This window comes from Ciona intestinalis, unplaced genomic scaffold (genome assembly GCF_000224145.3).
Source record: "Ciona intestinalis unplaced genomic scaffold, KH HT000180.1, whole genome shotgun sequence".
Classification (NCBI taxonomy): domain Eukaryota; kingdom Metazoa; phylum Chordata; class Ascidiacea; order Phlebobranchia; family Cionidae; genus Ciona; species Ciona intestinalis.
The window spans coordinates 46,943-66,709 of record NW_004190502.1 but is presented as its reverse complement, the minus strand read 5'-3'; the positions used below and the strand labels follow the sequence as shown (position 1 = coordinate 66,709).

The 19,767-nt window shown below is 38.3% G+C and overlaps 3 protein-coding genes and 2 long non-coding RNA genes across 5 annotated transcripts in view; 4 read left to right on the top strand and 1 right to left on the bottom strand.

The window, feature by feature from the left end:
* The window catches only part of LOC113475279, a 7,829-nt gene extending 4,580 nt beyond the window's left edge, over positions 1–3,249 (top strand). The window contains exon 3 of the long non-coding RNA XR_003397030.1: positions 3,134–3,249. This is a non-coding gene — a long non-coding RNA (uncharacterized LOC113475279). The remainder of the gene's footprint in view (positions 1–3,133) is intronic.
* LOC100180183 overlaps positions 1–5,922 on the bottom strand; it is a 6,588-nt gene extending 666 nt beyond the window's left edge. Inside the window, exons 1-6 of the mRNA XM_018816339.2 lie at positions 4,854–5,922; positions 4,569–4,603; positions 4,186–4,366; positions 2,792–3,942; positions 2,293–2,674; positions 1,956–2,093 (exon numbers count right to left, since the gene is read on the bottom strand). Coding sequence (XP_018671884.1) covers positions 1,956–2,093; positions 2,293–2,674; positions 2,792–3,942; positions 4,186–4,366; positions 4,569–4,603; positions 4,854–5,275 — 2,309 coding nt within the window. The 5' untranslated portion in view covers positions 5,276–5,922. The remainder of the gene's footprint in view (positions 1–1,955; positions 2,094–2,292; positions 2,675–2,791; positions 3,943–4,185; positions 4,367–4,568; positions 4,604–4,853) is intronic.
* On the top strand, positions 5,824–8,742 carry LOC100182528 (DNA polymerase alpha subunit B-like). Its single transcript, XM_018816340.2, has 3 exons — positions 5,824–7,823; positions 8,187–8,319; positions 8,592–8,742. Exon 1 carries the CDS (start codon positions 5,841–5,843, stop codon positions 7,446–7,448), a length of 1,608 nt encoding a protein of 535 aa, XP_018671885.1. The 5' UTR covers positions 5,824–5,840; the 3' UTR covers positions 7,449–7,823; positions 8,187–8,319; positions 8,592–8,742.
* A 459-nt stretch (positions 8,743–9,201) lies between these two features.
* Positions 9,202–16,439, top strand: LOC100183384. Its single transcript, XM_026839268.1, has 5 exons — positions 9,202–9,297; positions 9,363–9,426; positions 14,453–15,419; positions 15,615–15,786; positions 16,125–16,439. Exons 3-5 carry the CDS (start codon positions 14,454–14,456, stop codon positions 16,235–16,237), a joined length of 1,251 nt encoding a protein of 416 aa, XP_026695069.1. The 5' UTR covers positions 9,202–9,297; positions 9,363–9,426; position 14,453; the 3' UTR covers positions 16,238–16,439.
* Positions 16,440–19,135: 2,696 nt separating this feature from the next.
* Positions 19,136–19,767, top strand: part of LOC113475281 — a 1,070-nt gene continuing 438 nt past the window's right edge. The window contains exon 1 of the long non-coding RNA XR_003397032.1: positions 19,136–19,273. This is a non-coding gene — a long non-coding RNA (uncharacterized LOC113475281). The remainder of the gene's footprint in view (positions 19,274–19,767) is intronic.

The following is a 19,767-nucleotide window of genomic DNA, read 5'->3' as shown; positions in this document are numbered from 1 at the left end:
TGACGGTAATTTTATGCACGCGCGCGCGCACGTGTGTGTTCGTATATCAGCGTGCGCGCAAACGGTGATTATGTAAGTCACGTGTTATTAATTACAGGCTTAAATTGATACTTATAAAATATATTTCAAACATACTAAAAATATTGCCCAAGGTTCAAAACCATCGTATGATAGTTATGTGTTTATAAACGTGGGCGTTGGGGTTGTTTATATATTTAGATTATAATATGATGAATGTGTTTGAGTTATATCCGCATACTTTAGCACAGGCTCATAGTAGTGTTAGAATATCCCGTATATACATGTCACTGGTGGGGCCAACTTATCTATGCACCAGAAAACTTACAATGGCTTTACCTACAACTGTGTTTGTGTTTGTATAAAGGTATGTATATTAGGGTGGGGGAAGATGGGACACCTTTTTATTCTATTTTCTCGTCCCATTTGGCAGTAAACAAGGAACATTCAATGAATTATAAAACTGTATCCTAATAACTCCCATAGACCGCTGTTAATGGTTTAAAACAGGATCAGGATATTTGGATATTATGTGTACAAGGTGTCACATCTTCCCCATCCTACATATGCTTATACATGTGTTTAATATATATGTTGGGGTTATGAGTATATACATATATATGATGTGATATATATATGTGTAAGCATATATAATATATGTTTGTGCCAATATAAAATCTGCAACCTGCGTGTCCTTGTATAATAATGAGCGTAACTACTTTAACATAAACAGTGTGGGCGTTAACGTTTAATCTTTAAAGATAATCTTCAACAATATTTACATTATATGTCTATGTAAGTGTATACGTGCATGTGAATGTTACTAAGTTAAAATGAACAAATAAACAATATAAAGATTTTATTAATCAGTGAAAATTGAAGCAAAAACATTTATTCGCTAAAAGTCGCCACAAATAAAAACAAGTTAATACCTTATAATGTATAATATTTCTATGTTATTACACAATAAATCTCAATAAACAAAGTTTAGGCCAGAGTTTGCAATGTTATAACGACTGTGGTTGCCCCGCCATGCGAGCAGAGTCGTATAAACACCGAGTAGTCCAACTGCCGTCTATGTGTGTCCAAAATAGAGCAAAAGTGGTGACTTTGACAAAGGGTTTAAACGAACGTGTTAAGTTTTGTTTGTGTTTTCCTATTGTGGGAAGGTGTAAAACAGCTTCTATTTACCTTACCAAACATTTTTTAGAAAAAATGTATAAATTTAGCCGCATTAAATGACTAAAATGTCGCAAATCAACCGCTTCTAATTCTAATTTTTGACTTTTTTTGACACAGAAAACAAATAACACATGTTTTTTACACTTTTCAACCTTTAAATTTGTTTTTAGGCCCAAGTTTTTCTGTAATTTACCGAAAAACATACATTTTCCCTATACCTACTGTGTTATTTTGGACCCAAATTGCCGTTCAATTTGTGTTTTACGTAACAATGGGTTGGACTACTCGGTATTTCTATGGCTCTGCATGCGAGGACAACAAGTTACATCAATTATTTCTACGAAGCAAGTGATCGCATAATTCTCAAAAAGATTTATTTAAGTAAATAAACGTAAACTATTGTTCATGGCGCCACTAAAATTGTCCCGTAGTTTTAACGTCAACGCTTATTTCGTAAACGCAATCTGTTCCGCAACTTTTCCAGACATTTCCTCGTGAAGTCAATACTTTCAACTTTTTCTTCTGGTGTGTCCCAATCCTCCGCCAACTCATCGCAACGGATAGCCTCCACAAAACAACGCTCAGCTTCCTCTAAATCCCCCATGTTCTCAACGTTCCCCCCCAAGTTATGAACGCATATACCATATATACTGTATCGGCTCGCATCCGCACCAAACGCATCGCGCATCGCATCCCGAGCTTCCCGATTACACTTCGCAGCCGCTTTATATTCCATGATATTATGATAGAAACACCCCGCTTCGTACAACACACGGGAATAAGGTTCCGCATATCCTCGGTCCAACCTCGTCGTTAACCTCATGATGTCATCGATTAATGTTTTCGATTGCGTCGTAGATTTTGTTGAATGTTTGTTGCCTTTGATGCCTTTTCTGTAATTCATTATGACATCACAACCATGATATATAACATCACAATCATATAAAAACAATCACCCACAAAGTTACATACGTGGTGTATGAAACAGAACACCCGTGTTTTAACGACTGTGGTTGCCCCGCCATGCGAGGATAAATAAGTTACATTCATTCAATTATGCCATCATAAGAATAAATAATCACCAATACTCACCTTATATTCTTGATGCACTTAAGGATCCCCTGCATTGCGCTTATAGCTTCAGGAATCTCGATAAAGAACCTCGCAGCTTGACCATAAATAATCGATGCACGCGCCATACTTCCCGCATCCCTGTACCTCCCCGCAACCTCCGTAAGTTGCTCCCCGATCAAGTTGGCTTTCTCCCGATCCCTCGGAGCAGAGGACACCATGTTAATCCCATCCGCAAGATACCGATCACCCTCCTCCCTTCGTTGTAGTTGATGCAAGGTTTGCGAGATTTTCATCTTCACGACTCCCCGCACACACTCGGAGGATGAATGACCCTCCAACTTCATGAGAGCAGGGAGAGCACGATCGTAATCTTTCATTCTCCAATAACCCTCCGCATCCTCTGTGGTGGAATTGGTGACATCACACATGATGACATCACACACACACATACATTATGACATCACTCCCATGCATACATTATGACATCACTCCCACCATTATGACATCACACACCCACCTTCAATAGTTAACGACTTCAAAACATCTTCCAAATTCTCCCCAATCTCAATTTCAACCGATTTCGTTTTCGCTGAAGTTTCGAACCCACTGTCTTTGGGAGGGGTTCGGGGGTTAGGGGCGGGGTCTGCAGGGTTTTTTGGGTAAGTCCTATCAGGCTTGGGGTCTTTAAGGGGTTCAGCTTTAGGGGTTTGTGGGTTAGGGGTTGTGTAAATGGTGTCTACAGGGGGTTTGGGGTTAGGTTTTGTTTTGGGTGTGTGGGGCCTTTTAGGGGGCTGTTTACGAGGTTCAGGGTCCGTAGCTTTATAAAACGGGAATGCGAATCTACTCAACCTCGCTTTAGGTATGGATGCGGGGGGCCGGATCAACTGCTTGCTCAGAAGATCCAAATAATCATCATCAAGATATTGATCCAACATCAGTTCATCGCAGATCTTCCTGACTTCCGATGCCACCATCCTCTTCACGGGATCACCATCCCAACACTTCATCATGATCTCCCGCATCTTCGTGATGAGGAGCACATCGGATGCAGGAAGATCATCTTCCACGATCTCTTGTATTGCTCCAACATCCGGACGGAAGTCGTCCCTAATTTTCCGTCGAAACTCACTTTTGTTCCGCGAATCTTCAAACGGACGGGATCTTGTTATAAGCTCGTAAATAATGATCGCAAATGAATAAATATCTTGCGGGGGGAATCGCTGCCTCTTCATGAGCGTTGCAAAATACTCGGGTGCAAGATACTCTTGTGTGTATTGGGGTCGAGACTTATTCGGGTTTTTTGTTTTGATTTCCTTGGTGTGCGATAATGTAGCAGAAGTGGAACACGAACACATGACTGCGGCACCAAAGTCACCAATCTTACAAACAAGTCCATCCCCCATTAAAATGTTGAGTGGTTTGATATCTCCATGTGTCATCTTCATACCATGGATGTATTCCAACCCAGCGCTGATGTCTCTCATTATGCGAAGACGTAAACTCCACTTTAAGGGCCTCACGTCATGATTGTAAATGAGATGATGCAAACTCCCGTGATCCATGAGCTCCATGACGATACCAAATGAGTTGTGCCACTTGGTGATTCCATGGAACTTGACGATATTCACGTGATCAGCGAACGCTTGCATCTTCGCTTCAAACTTTAACCTGGGTAAGTATTGTTATGTCATATATTGTGATGTCATCCATTGTGATGTCATCTATTGTGATGTCATATATTGTGATGTCATCTGTTGTGATGTTTTTGTCACTCATGGGTTGTCCAAATTGTCAGCCATATATAAAATCACCCACAAAGTAACATACATGGTAACTCGTAAGCAGGCACGAGGTGTTTGAAACAGAACACCCACTGCCAACAACCCCCCCTCGCCTCATAAAGTTACCGACCTCAACTTTAACTCTTCAATATCCGGTTCCTTCCCCGTTATCTTGATGCATTTCACCGCAACCATCCCCATGGTGGCGCTCTTACACACACGAACCAATCCAAAACCCCCGCTTGCGATAACATCCGTGTCATCATGACTCGTGAATATTTCATCAGCACTAAACGTAGCGATCTCTTTTTCTGGAATAAATAATTATGATGTCATAATCCTCGGTTCTAGTAATATATTGCACAATTTGTTGGACTTTGTTCCTCCCATATATCGTAACACTCGATTCTGTAACTCATGGATTGATTGTATTTAAACAAAAGACCGACGATGTCATTTTATTAGAAATATATTTTGTAGTAAACTTTTCGTTGAACTTATTATTCAATTTACCTTTTTTCCTTTTTTTTCGAGGTTTCGTTGTTTTTCTGGAAAGAAATGAAATTAAAGAACAACAAGAAAAACTTTTGGCAAGACTCTTAACAGATGTCTCACTGTATTGTAAATGAAACATTCTTCAAGATGACAAAGCAAATGCCTAAATTTTTAGCAAGAAGGACCATTAACACCAAAACAACACCTTCTAAATTTATTTTGAATGGAATTATTTTCCCCTTTTTACGACGCTTGCTTTCAATCAACAATTCCAAACATAAATGAAATATTAAAACAACTTACACGACTTCCAGTGCTTCCAGATACAAATATCTATATTGTTGAAACTCTTCCCCCGTCCTCCCAGGAATCCTCCTCATCTCCCTCTCCACCTCCTCCCTCCATTTCTCCCACTCCTCCTTGAACCTTGTGACGTCATCAGAGCCAATCTTCAACGAAAACGAGACCCCGTCTTTCTCAAGTTTGAACCCGAACGTATGAACGTCTTTACGCGCGCGAAACACAGCGTAGCAAAGCGCAACGGCCACCCCACCGCGCCTCATTCCCTCATACAAGTCTTTATCTGACAACTCCCGTATCAAGTTCGTAGTAACCGGTCTAGTTTGCGATTTCCAAACAATAGTGTCGTCGACTTTTCCCCCGAAATCGAACCCATGGTCGAATTTCGCGATATAGCGTTCTTCAACAACTTTAACGTCAACCATGATGTAACAATGCACAGTATATTCTTTTGTTACGTCACAGTAACTGCTTTATTTAATAGGAAGTTGGAATTATCGGTAATTCCCCGAATTCTGGCCCTCAAAGCACCAGGGACTTCCCGAACATAGAAACATCATTTTAATGTCTAAATTAATTTTCAAAACAACATAAATGATTAAAATTCTTTAAAAAAAATATTTTTGTAAATTTATTCAAACTTTTATTTTTTAACCAAAACCATTTAAATTTGTGTGAAATTAAATTCCAACCGTGGTCGTATCTGTTTTAACGAAGGTGAACTTTGTGTTTATTCATGCGTGAAAAGTTTTCGCGCTATGTTTGTGACGAAATAATTCAAGTTATGCATTTTTTGTCAATTTAAATTCTATAATTATGTTGCTTCTGACGTGATGAAAGATATATTTAGTGACAAATCTGAGCGTTTTCATTACAAGCTATTTTTGTTGTATTTTCCGTTAATTTTGTTGTTTGAAAGTTTGTTAGTTTTTGTAAATTATTCTAAAATTCACCAATTGTATTCCACAGCTTAGTGATAGTGACGTCATAATGGCTGCAACAATTGACGAAATAAAGGAAAGTTTTTTGGAATTTGACGTCGAGATAAACGATGATGAAATTCTTGAAAAGTTTTTGTTTCTTTCAACTTTGTTTGGAATGGACGCCGAGAGTTTGACAAACGAATGGATCGCGTTCCAGAGTCGGAACAACCACTGTGACGTCACAATACATCAACTGACATTGTTGGAACGAGAAATTACAAATGTTCGAGCGAAAACTCGGAAATCAGTGAAGCTTGAAACCCCCGTAAAACAGGAGATTAAAATGGAGTATTGTGATGTCATAAAGAACGATTCATTAAATAACAATGACAGTTTGTTGGAGGAGAAAGTTAAACCGTCGCAAATTTATTCTTCGCGGACAAATTCTGGGGAAGTTGTCGATTGTTTTTGTTCAGGGGAATCCCCGGGTGAAGGGGTGTGGCGGGGGGGGCGGGGCCGGGTGAAAGTGACATGGGAGGGGAGGAAGAAGGGTAAATATATGTTCCAGAGGATGCAGGAGTCATGTGATGTCAACAATGACCATATTGAGATCGGGGGAAGTTTGATCATGGAGGAGAATAAAGAGATTGAAAGTTACGCTCCGTGCGGGGGGAACTCCCAAACCCCCGTTGTTATAATGGGGAGGGTGCGGTCTGAGGATGGGGCAAAGTTAACCCCGCATTCCGTCGCACTAGAGGGAGATAGAGGGGTGTCAAGTGGGAGGGTAGGTGTGGTTGGGGTCGAGGGGTTGACTGAGTTCTCGTTGTTCCCGGGAAAGTTAGTCGCGATGCGGGGGGTCAATATAGATGGGAGGAAGTTCCACGTTTCCAAGATATTTAATCTTCCAAGGAGGGTCGGGAGGATGCGGGTGGGAGATGGGAGCAAAGAAGATCATTTCACGATCATGGTCGCATCCGGACCCTTTACTACATCCGACTCTGATGATCACAAACCACTCCTGGACTTCCTGGATGTTGTGACGAAGATGCAACCATCGCTCACTATATTTATCGGCCCTCTAGTGGAGAAAGCAACTTCTGGCAAAACTTACGCTGACTCAGCGAAATTTTGGACGTCGCACATCATAAACACCATCAGTGACATCACAGAGGTCGTATTTGTTCCGTCACAACGCGATTTATTCCACCACCCAGTTTACCCCCAACCCCCATACAACATCCCGGGGTCAACGAAAGTTCACTTCGTTAGTAACCCGGCAACAATCATCGTTAACGACAAAATTAAAATCGGCGTCTCGTCAACGGACATCCTCTTCCACTTGGTGGCAACAGAGATCTCTCGTTCTGCAACAAAAAAATCCGACAGAATCGGTCGCTTGGTGTCCCATATATTGAACCAGGGGAGTTTCTATCCTCTCTATCCTCCCGATAAATCTGTTAATCTTGATCTTCTATCTTCCGAGGATCACGGGAGGATCCCCCCGGATGTTGATCTCGTGCTTCTCCCCTCCAACCTCCAGCACTTCATCAAAGATGTTGCAGGACATATTTGCATCAATCCCGGGAGGATCGTGAAAGGGAAGAGCGGAGGAACTTACGCTCGCATCCTCGTGGATGAGGATCGATCATGCGTGGCCGAGATCATCAAAATATGATTTCTATGTTTGGGTTAACGAACTGTTGGAGTTAACGCAAATGGAAATTCTATGATTTCTATGTGAAAAGCCTTTCATAAAAATCTGTTATTTTTTCAAAACGGCCCACTGCCATGTTATATATATATGATTTCTATGTTGCTTGTGAAAGTTCTCGAACTATAACATTTCTTGTTTTAAAATTAATAATTTGATAAACTGACAAACTTTCCATGAAAACTTGATTCCGCACAGCCATGTTATATGTTTTCTATTGCCACAATCATAACATAGACATTATATAATATTCGTAACTTTTTATAATATATTGTTGCAGACAGTTAAGATGGTCGTTCAATGGGAAGATATACCGAAGAAATATAAGCCCCATTGGTCGTAAGTCTTAATTATTTTACTTGTTAATTGCTTTTAAATATATCTATGTAGAATAATATATGGTATATGTGTTTTACAAAAGAAACTGCAAAATATGATGGCATCCAAATAGTTTAAATCCTAGTTTTTGTTTAGGAATTGTTATTACTATATTATCATAAATAATGATGATCGCTACCAAGGATAATGTAAATAATCTTTTAACGGCTCATCTGTATAAAAACGTGTTGAATCTCCCATGTTTCGTCTGCCATTCGACAAGACTTCACCAGCGAATAAAACGTCGGAAACACACCACATTTTTTACACCAGATGAGTCGTTTAGAGATGATTTCTAACAGTGATCGTTGTATAATATTCCAGCCAGTGGAAAGTGGAAGGCACCCAACTTGAAGATGTCCAACGTCGGTTGGCTGAGAAAGGATTGAAGGATCCATGGTTGAGGAATGAGGTTTGGCAATATAAGATTCCAGATCGATTCACACGAATTACCAAGGTGAGTGGGGTGGGGGTTAAATATGGGAATTGTATTTACAAGAACAACTTCGTGGGAGGAAATATTTTTAAGAACATCTTGGTCGCTATGTTCGTGAATCAAAACATAAAATACCACGGCATAACTTTTTTATCTTTTCGAATACGATAGCAAACATCAAATTTAATAAAAACGAAGAGAAGGGAATTAGCAGCAAAATGATATTTTTATCATAAAAACAGATATATATATTACAATTAGTTGAAATTATGTTCTTCCATATTCCATCACAGACGTTTTCCCGTGGGATGTTTTCCGGGTTCGTTTTATTCGCCGGTATCATCATGTTGGAGAAGATGCGTTCGTCACCACCTAGTGACCATCATTAACTTTGTGACGTCATTATCTTTGAATAAATTAAAACTTTTCATTTAAATCACAAAATATTCTTCACCAATTAGAATTACTTTCGTTATAATTTGAGGAGTCACTTCGTAAAACATCGTAGCAACGGGGTAAAGGTTGTTTAAGTTTAGTACTGGGCTTGCATATGATGTCACCCATGTTTAAAAGTCTGGGTGAAATGACAACCCAGCCACCCCTAAAGTTACGCCTGTTGATGACCCAGCATAGTTAATATAAATAGCGCCGCCTGTCGAGAAGGGTTCCTGTACTTTCCAACCGCTAGTTGGCGCCGTTAAGCTACAACGTGGTAGCTCATGACGTCACAAACGATTTGATGAAGTCATAGCACCAGTAAAGTTATAGCTGGATGTTGACATGACGTCACAATATATTATGATGTCATAACCAAACGTGACGCGGCGATTCTTGAAAAGATTTTCTCACATTCAAGTATTATCCGTTAATTATGACGTTACAATCCTTTCATGGAAACAATTAAAATATTAATCAAGGCTGCTTCAATTGTTTGAGGCTATTTTTAGCATTGTGACGTAACACCGCATGTATTCCATTGTCAACTGTGATGTCATAAGGGTAAGCATTATGCGTCATCAATGTTTTATTGTTGCGTAACAATGGGTTATGTTTGTTTATTCCAGAACCAGGTCAACCAATTAGGAACGAGATGCAATAAACCTCATTATGACGAAACAACCAACCACTGTGAGTAAACAATTAATTCTAGAATTTCAATTTCCGCCATTTTGAAACTTAAAATAGAAAGCCTCTCGAGTGCCACTTAGCGGCAAAGCAAACACTAGAAATTCGAACAAAAATAAAGTTTGAATTTAAATGTTGGCGTGTGGTACAATGTGAGGATAATTAAGTTTAGTGAAAGTTTGAATATGAGTTGTTTGTCTGCTAGGTGTAGCGACCTCGCTTATTTCAATTAAATGTAAATATAGTAGGGTGAGAGAAGATGGGACATCTTTGGCACATAATATCCAAATATCCCGATCGTGTTTTAAACAATTAACAACGGTCTATGGAAGTCGTGAGGATACTGTTTTATATTTCTTTGAATGTTTTTTGTTTAATATTAAATGGGACAGAAAACAGAATGAAAAGGTGTCCCATCTTCCCCACCCTACTGTGCTAACAGTTCAGCGATTTCTGGCGGAAGTTGTATGTATAGGATTTCTATATTGCGTAAACATGTTCATTAAAATCGGATGATCTCCGTTTCCATGGAAACCTCATATTGAGAATAATTGCTCCTTGCTCTAATCCGATCTAAAGTATTTCAATCCCATCCTCAAAGTGGAAATTTTTAAAAATAAATCGCGATAAAAATAATTTGTTTTGTCATCTATAGTTTATTGTGATGTCATAATTGGATTGTAATTGATAATTATTTGTACGAGCGAACAATTAAAAATCCTAAAAAGTTACATTGTTTCGTCATAAGCAGGGACTTGTGTTATAGTACGGCTGGGGTAAGATGGATACCGTTAGCGCATAATATCCAATATTTCCTAATTGTGTTTTTATCAATTAACAACGCTGTTTTAGAGTCGTGGGGATACGGTTTTATAATTTTTTAAGTATTCGTTGTTTACTTCCAAATGAGACAATAAAATAGATTGGAGCATGGAATCTTACCCCACCCTGCTATATTTAGTCATAGACAGCACATTCTGTTATTTAAATCTGTTTGTTTGCGAACACGATTTGCACTGTGACGTCACATAGTAACGCGACGCGAGCGCGAACTTATTGGTGGTTGATGATAGTGATTATGTGCGCGAGTGGTAATCTTGCTGGGTGAGGTTAATTTCTCAACTTCGAAGTTTCACCTGTGAGTCGCTTACACTGGATTTGCGTAGATTTAGTTTCAAGCAGTCAGTTATGCTGTGTGTTTAGTTGATAGTATTTGGTTTGGGTTTAATTAACTTGTTTTAATCAACTACAACTCACTGTGAGTTTATTGTATGTTGGATTTAGCGGCCACATTTTTATTTGACATTTTTCGTCAAGAAGTTTTTACTCATAGCGTGTTTTACGACTGTCGTTTTGCTGCTAATTTCCTTGAATTCGTTGTTATAAATTGTTTGATCTTCGCTATTGTATTCGGATAGTTAATTTTTAACTTGTTAAATCCGCGTCCCCTGAGTTAAAGAGATTTAATTTTTACAGAAAGTTATTTTAGTAAATTTAGAATAAGTTTTAAACAGTTGTTGAAAAATATTTATTGAAATCTTCTCAACCCCTGGGTCACCATTTAGTTTAGTTGGGTCGCCTTCTACAGTGGTTCACAAACCCTTTTGGATGTTATTGTGAAAGTTAAATCTTTTTATCGCATGCAAAAGTTGCGTGAAATGTAACTTCGGAAAATCGCCAGAACTTTATTAACTTATCATGCAGTAACCTTTATACAAACTAATTGAAGATAATTAACTTTTTAACGATCGGTAACTAATTAATCGTTGTTAAATAATGCGAATAAGGACTTGTGCGGGCAGTTGTTGTTTCAGATTGGTGTCCGCCATAAAAAGTTGAGAAGTATCAAATATGTAATAAAGTATGAGTAGATTAAGCTGCTGAAAGCGATGGAAAGTTGGTTAGGAAGTGAAAATACTCGTCGGGATTCGCAACACGGCTGACTATTAAAGTTTGCCCCCGAACTCGAGTTGTTGTATAACGTCGTACAAGTTTAAAAAGCGTTGCAAAGTTTGAAGTTTAAGATATGTTTATTATTAAGTAAATACGTCGTCGCCACATTCGATTTACATTTATGTTGTTTTGTTTTTTGCGCAGACAAAGATTAGCTTTATGAATATATGCTTGTATTATTGTTCAGGCCGCAAAAAATTGTTAAACTTGTTAAACTATTTTGTTGTCTCGTCCAAACTTGTAATATTTTAATATTGCGGCAACATTCTTAAAATTATGTGTTTTATGTTTAATATTTATTCCCAAAGGCTTGGGGTTGGTTCATAAGCTGTCAAACTCAGCAAAACCAATGTAGAGTTGAAACCACCAACCGGTCCGGGCTTGTTAGACCTCAACCTTTGTTCAAACATCGATTACTCGAAAACTTCGTTTATTTTTCACTGGTTTGTCATCAAACGTTTAGTGATTGTTCTATTGTTACGTCATAATGTCATCTATCATCGTACAATAGTTTTACTTGTTTCGTCATAAACACAATTGTTCGTTAATCATACACGGGATTGTGACGTAACAAACACATCGCGTTGGTCTTTCACATCCGGTTTGTTCTTATTTTATAAAAACAACGAATGTTCGCAATATTTGTGTATGTTGCGTAAAACATGGGGTTTCTGGTTATTTTTAATTTAAACAACGTATATACCGCATCTACTTGAGTTAATATGATACGGACATTATATCTACTGTAGAATAAGGAGTGTGGTTTTAGTTAAAGTAAATAAATTCCTGGTTTCCAGAAGTTTCAATACAAACATGACAGCCCATATACGTACGCTACGATTTTCAACTTCGGCGTTTCGTTTCAAATTCTGAAACCATCTTTAGCGATGACGTATTAAATGTATAGAAGGATACGTATATATAATATACGCACACAAATATATATTATGTTTGTGTTGAAACCAGCAACTTGTTCCTAATTAAGGGACCTCCCCTAATATCGACCCAATGATCTGATAATTTACATTGTGACGTCATAAGAGGGTTTGTTTGAGGATAATTGAGGTTTTTGTTTGAAATTCACGACTGTATACACACTCGTTGCTCGCTACGCGTTTCATTATGCGCCAACAGTTGGCTCTGTGACGTCACAATAGGGACGCTCGTTAAATCGATGATTTCAAGAAGTTTTGGTTTAGTTGAAGTTTTGAGGCTTGGACGAAAGTTGGTTTGGGGGCGTATAACTTGATGACGTATGATTTGTGACGTCACGGGCGATGACATCATTTGTTCAGGGCATTAAAGGTTGAGATAGAGTTTCTTCGTGTATGTTATTGGATTTTGGGAGTTTAGAACCTCACCCATATAAATAGATTGTGTCGTTCCTATAGTTGGCTATGTGAACGCAATGTTTGTAGTGTTTTTCGTTACTGTTTAATATTTGCTGCTTGTGACTTTGGGGGAATGGGCCAACCCTAACCCCAGGTCCCCGGCAAGGACCTCACCCATACGAATTGTAATATTGTATGTCGTATGCCATCTACACCCGCTTATGTTAAATATGATTCGCTTCACTGATAATCATGATTAACCCGGTCATTTGGCGGCAACGATGGTTGCTATGGTAACATGGGATTAACATTTTCCCGCGTTAAACAAGAGAGCAATTCGTCGTTTGTTTTTTATCCCGCTATAAACAAACATGGGGATTAAATAGAAATCTTATATTTCGACGTGGCCGGGGGCAAAGTTAAACGAAATCCGAAAGTTTAGAAATTTAACAAAATCTAACGTTTTTCATGAATTTTAATAAATTTTAACGTATTAATATAATGTTCTAAATCATTTTATTTTCACGATTCTTTATAAATTGTAATGGGCTCGATAATTTTTCTTTAATTTTAAAGTTTTAGTTAATTTTCCCCGAATTTCACAAAAAACGTTCCAAAAAATCTACGCAGGAATTTCTCAGGTTGGTGATTAACATAGACATAATATATCAACTCATTAGAGGGTTGGGGAAACATAAAGATAACATTAATGAGGTTGTAGCGGTGTGTCGTCACAAACCGCTCTATGACGTGTTTTGTAAACAATGGGTTGGGGATTAAAAGATTAAAAGTGAACATGGGTGGTTTCCCTGCGTTGATACCTGAGGGTTTAATTTTACAGAAACTTCCAAAACTTGAACAAGTTTTAAAAAATGTCAGTTTGTTTTAAACAAAATTTCCATTTTTGAACATAATATGCTGCGTTTCATTGGAAAAATAAGGTTGATGACGTATGTGGTTTTACTTTGATGACGTATGTGGTTAACTTTTCTCACGCATCGCGATATAATTACATCTTACAATTTTCTTTGATCGCGAAAATTAACATTTGATAAATTCTCGAATATCCACATCTGAGGCCTCTGTGACGTCACACATACCAACCGCGACACCGCGATCGTTGATTGTTGTTTGTTTTGTGATAATGACGTAGCAAACAAAGCTATATAGCAGGTTATGGGGAGATGGTTCATGGTTTTATTCCAATTTATCTTCCCATTTATTGACACCAAACAAACCGGATTTACAGAATTATAAAATATCTTTACAATTATAAAAGGCGTTGTTAATTGTTAGAAACACGATCGGGAAATATGGGACAATCTGTGCTGCCCATCTTACCCCGCTTTAATATATTAGATATAGATTTTCAACAAACAATATTGCTAATGCCGCGAATCGCGGCTTCTCTTATGTTTAATTATCGTCTATGACGCGACAATGGTAGCAGCGTTTAATTAATTCGCGGATTACCTCGGATCGCGGTTGACGCGAAAAAGAAGCAAGTCGCGTTTCTGCACGAAGCTGCATTTGCTCAGTCATTGTTACGCAGCTAGTTGCATTGTTACGTTTCAAGGTGCATTGTGACGTTTTATATCTAGGAAGTTTTTAATTAGTTTTCGAAAGTTTATTATGACGACACAAACCATGTTTGTTTAAACCGCAACAAGCTGATCTTTATCACGTGTCAATCATCGGTTGTGAGGTAACGCATTCCATTATGACGTCATAGTTTTATTTTACAGGATGAATAGTTTCATGCTTGACCGGTTTAGCCAATCAGATTGCAGAAAGTATAATAATGACGTCACAGACAAGAAAGTGAAGTTTCATGACGTCACAGAGAGCGGATACTCCACCACGACATCTAGCGACGACGGTAACAGCGGAAAAACAATGAGTTCGCGAATTCGCGCAAAGGAAAAAAGAGAAATGACGTCATCGTCTATGACGCCATCACCTACGTCATCAAAAGAGGAATATTACGTCACACACGAAGATAGTTACGTCACACACGAAGATAGTTACTATGATCCTTTACACCTTAACCACGAACCCTCGAAAAGGGGGATTTTAAAGAAACCCCTCACGGGAAACCCCCTTACCCCCATAAAAGTCCCCGCCCTCTACCCTCCCTCCCCACACGGAAGTGACGCATCGAGGAAATCAGCGTTCACCCCTGTTGCACAACGTCATCATAGCGGCAGCAGCGACCCATCTGACGTCATCAACAACCTGTTCACCCCGTTACATGTAACTCCTGATTACGTCACTGCCGATTACGTCAAAAACAATATGACCGGAAGTCATTACTCGAAACCGGAAAGTCCCCTCCAGGGATTCTACCCTGTGCGTCATCGTGACGTCCCCCACACCCACCCACGGGAAAACCCCCGGAAGCGTGATGACGTCATTTTTCAAACTGTCCAGGCCCCGGAACCTAAAAGTAGGGTAATACCCAACTTCGAGAACCTGCGTACTGATGACGTAGATAGCTCGGTTGGTTCGGAACCGGAAGCCAGGGTTGAAGAATTAACGAACGACGCGGCGAGAATCGAACATTTCTTCGATAACGCGAACGCGAAAGAAATAAAACGATTGTTACGTCATAAGCTGGATTCGAAAGACCCGAAAATAATCAAAGCGCTGTCGACGCTATTTCCCGCTAATGTAGCTAAGCCAGTGATGTCACACTGCGTTAGATGTCATAAGGTAAGCATTGTTACGTCATAACCATATGGTGACATCATAATCCCCTATTATACCTCTGAGTATTCAAAAACAAACATAATTATTTTTTTTAATTTACATTTTTCCAACGTATTAATGACATCCCATCCCGTAATAAGGACGTCACCCACATACTAATGACGTCACCAATCCATTAATGACGTCAAACCCCCACAGAGCTACAACCCCGACGACAGAGGTCGATGCCACCTCCCCCACCCCGAGTTAATGGTAAGCAAAGTTGGTCAAGATGAGGAAGGCGCAGACTTCGTGTGTCATTGTTGTAGCACCGGGTTCAGGTTGCTAAAGATGGATTTCTATGAAGAATCGACCAACGCGATACTGACAGGTGTGATGGGTTAATGTAGATCGTTATCAAGCAATAAAATTTGATATTGTTTTAAATGCAGTACACACGCACACGCACACGTACACGCACGCACGCACACGCACGCACACACATGCAATTTGTCGATCTTTTGTTAATTTGTTTTGTAAACTTCCTTTTAATGGAGCTTTGGCGTCATAGTGGCCACGGTCTTAACCGGTGATCTTTGGTATGCCTTTACCCATAGCGTGTTTTAACGACTGTCGTTTTGCTGCCAATTCCCTTCTCTTCGTTGTTTTAATTAGTTTAATCTTCGCTATCGTATTCCAAGTTTTTTAAGTAAACGTTACCCTTTCCAGGTCACTGCTACAGCGGGCACCACACAACGGATCCTGACTCTGTAGATTACCAACCGGACGGTGGCGCTGCTAAGTCGTGTGCTGACAACGGTTGCGTCGAATTCTACGTGTGACGTCACGAAGTTATGACGTCACGGAGACTTTTGTGTGAATATTTATACACAACAATGAAACCTATTGTTACGAATAACCTCATTATTACGTCACAGACACTTTGCAATTCCAAAATCCAGCAGTATTATTACGTGTTTATTTTATTTAAATACAGCAATCTTTCCACATTGTGTTGTAACAATTAAACAATCCATCGCATTATTACGTCATAACCGACCGTAAAGCGTCATGCAGATACTAGAATGTTAATCATAAAGGGCGTTAGTGACGTCATATAAACACCATTGTTAAACAATAATTTGTTAGTTACGTCATAATATCTTGTGTTAGTTGTGTAATAATAAGTGCTGACGTAATAAGCGCATTGTGATGTCATATACAACTTCGCGAACCCTCACTGTAACAAGACACCAATTATGACGTCACAATCTCTATAAATCAAAACAATGCAGTTCTACAGTTGGGGATTTCCCGTAAACAATCGTTCTATTGTTTCTTCTGTGACATCACAACCGGCTGCATTCCAGTTTGTGTTTCAAGTCGTCTTTCTGTCGTCATAGTGCGATACGTCTTCGTTATTGTTGTCACCTGTGAGGTAATAATGCTGTTCACAATATTCTAGAAACTTTTGAATCAGTAATTAATTGGGATCTGGGTTTTAAAAAAATTGTTAATTGAAATATTAGGCAGATTTAGTTGCATTATCGTAAGCATTAGGTGTACGGAACTGGTATATTTACTATCTATCTATTTATTTATTCTAGAAACGATTTTTAATTAATTTTCAATCAAAATCCAGGTTTTAATTAATAAATAGGCAATTAAAAAAATTCCAATTCTAACTATAGTTGGGTATGTGGGGCCTGTAATTTGCAACTACCCCATAAATAATGACATCACTAATGACATCATCAATGACATCACACTTACATCATTGTCCCCGTCCTTGGCTTCCTCCACGTCGGTATAAACGGTCGTATTCTGTGAAACGTCCGTTTGTACGTTTGTGTCGACGTATCCGTGTGGGCTCGTTGTCCGGTGGTGTGGCGACCCCGGGAAGTTGACGGTTGCCACGTCAGGTGCCATGGTCTCCGATAAGTAGCCGGAGGATGAGGTCCCTCGTGTGGTGTTGTACGATATCACTTGTACCTGCGGTGTCGCATACTGTTAGGGTGCGTGGTGGATGTATATATATTGGTGATGGAGAATTGAAAGTCATTATTACAAAACCATGGATGATATCATAGATGTAACATGAGTGCATTGGTCGATCTTTTCTTAACTTTTACGTAATGTAATCAAGTTTGTCACTTTGTTAACAATCTACAACAATCTGATGGAAAACTAAAGATATTTTTGCAACATAGAAAACATATACAAACTCCCACAATCCTTGAATGGCAACCGTCAACTTTTAAATGCGGAAAATACCCATTTTCTTGTAAGTTTTAATACAAACATAACATTGAATACATTTGTAATATATTTATAATATATTATATAAGTCATGTTTGTATTGAACTGAAACAACATGCATTCACAAAATCTAGAATATTTAAAACCAACAAAAATAAAAAGATATTTATTTTAAAGTTACAATAACAAACATGCTTGAAATATCACGCGAACGTTACCTGCAAGGGTGATTGACACTGTTAAAATGGATTGTGTGAAAATAATGGTGTTTATGATGTAATAATGTTAGGATAATGGTGACTATGATGTAATATGAATTGGATTGTTTTAGATGTTAGACGAGACACGAGTGAGTGTTATATGAAGACTTAACATAAAGTAACTTTTTTATTTATCTAGTCGGAAATATATATATCTATTTATCATCTATTATTATTATGACATCAAAATATATATTATGACATCACAATGCATATTATTACCTCTATTCTATCACTATCAGCGGCAAGTTGCGCGAGTTCTTCCTGCGTCAACCTTCCCTCAAATTCCTCCTCAATTTTCTCGGGTTGTTGTTGTCCTTCCTTGTGGATGTATCTATGACAGGCATTTGTTATATATAAGCACCAATCATGGGGTGGTGGGGTAGGTAGTGTTTCCCCCAGTTATCTACACTTTATGAATAAATAAACATCACAAATAATAAGAAAACATGATAATAGCAATTGAATATGACATCATAATGCTAATTACCTCGTAACTTTAGTTTTTGTCGCTGTTGTCGTTGTTGTTTCGTTTATTGGTTCATGCACGTAGTGCGTGGTGTGCTGCTAACATAGATATCATATTTATTAACATAGATATCATATTTAATGATTCAATTATTTATGATAAGTATTTTTAAGCTCTGTTTTATTTTATTTATATTTATTATTTTTTTTATTGGTATTTTAGTTATTATTTTAAATTTTTTATATACATATTTCTATTTTACTTGTTGTTGTTGTTCTTTTCCTCCCTCGTGTGGCTGTGATGACATCATCTGTTCGACTCTTAATTGTTCTTCTTCTTGTCTTAGCTTCTCCAGTTTGATTTGCTCTTGGAGAAGATTCATATTTTCCTCATCCAAGAAGATGGCTGGGAGGAAGAGGAGAAAAAGTGAGATTAGTGGGAGGAGTGGGAGAAGGAGCAAACTCCCTCAAGTTTGTTTTATTATGAAGTTCTAATCAAACTTTCGGTTGTTATACAGCCGTGAATAATATCCTATTCCGTTATCTTATGGTTATGCTTATAATAAACATGTGTCAATTATAATATAATAATATGTCTAAATTTCCAATATAATGCAACAACAATACACAATATGTGTTAACCCCTATAATTACAAAAAAACATAGAAATAATATATTCCTCACCAGATGGGGGCCTCGAGCCGACGTGTTCGATTTTCATCTTCGCTTCCCTCGGCAAACTCAATCCATGTTTATTTTGTGCTCGGACTGAATAAACGTACGGGGTGTCTGGGACCAGATTCTCCACTAGGAGGGAGCGATAATGGCCGTTTGGGATTCGAACAACGACAGGGGGCTGGCCGGGTGTTTCTTCTGTGATGTCATAATAAGGTTTGTTTATTAATAACTAAATTTATCTATTTAAAAAAAACAGCAAGAGGAGGAAATAGTTGTAAAATGATATCGTTTATCCGATCTTTATTATAAATGACCTTGATTTCCCAACTGTTGTTGACATCAGACATAACATTATATATGCATATGCTAATATATAAATATAGGTATTCAGCTTTTCTGGTTGGAAGATTATGAAATGAACTAAATTCACATCAGCTTTACAAACAATGTTTCAAAATTTATGACATTGTAGCAAAGCACCATTACACCTATTGTATATATGGTTATGTGTCTGTACTATATTATTGATATAGCATGGGGGGCAATTGTTCATAGAAATACACAGCACCTACTTTGGTGACTGGCGTTGTACCGCCACACTTTAAGGTAATAAAACAATAACCCAAACTTAACCGCAGTTTTATAAAGGCACTCGTACCCCGTGATTATCCCGTTCGTAACAGGGGGTTCCCCCATGAACAGTGTAC

What these genes read in the sequence shown, in the direction of transcription:
- LOC100182528 (XM_018816340.2), top strand. Translation starts at nt 5,841, where the DNA reads ATGGCTGCAACAATTGACGAAATAAAGGAAAGTTTTTTGGAATTTGAC.
- LOC100183384 (XM_026839268.1), top strand. Translation starts at nt 14,454, where the DNA reads ATGAATAGTTTCATGCTTGACCGGTTTAGCCAATCAGATTGCAGAAAG. An exon ending in ACTGCGTTAGATGTCATAAG is followed by an intron (nt 15,420 to 15,614) that starts GTAAGCATTGTT and finishes AAACCCCCACAG; the next exon opens with AGCTACAACCCCGACGACAG. An exon ending in GACCAACGCGATACTGACAG is followed by an intron (nt 15,787 to 16,124) that starts GTGTGATGGGTT and finishes TACCCTTTCCAG; the next exon opens with GTCACTGCTACAGCGGGCAC.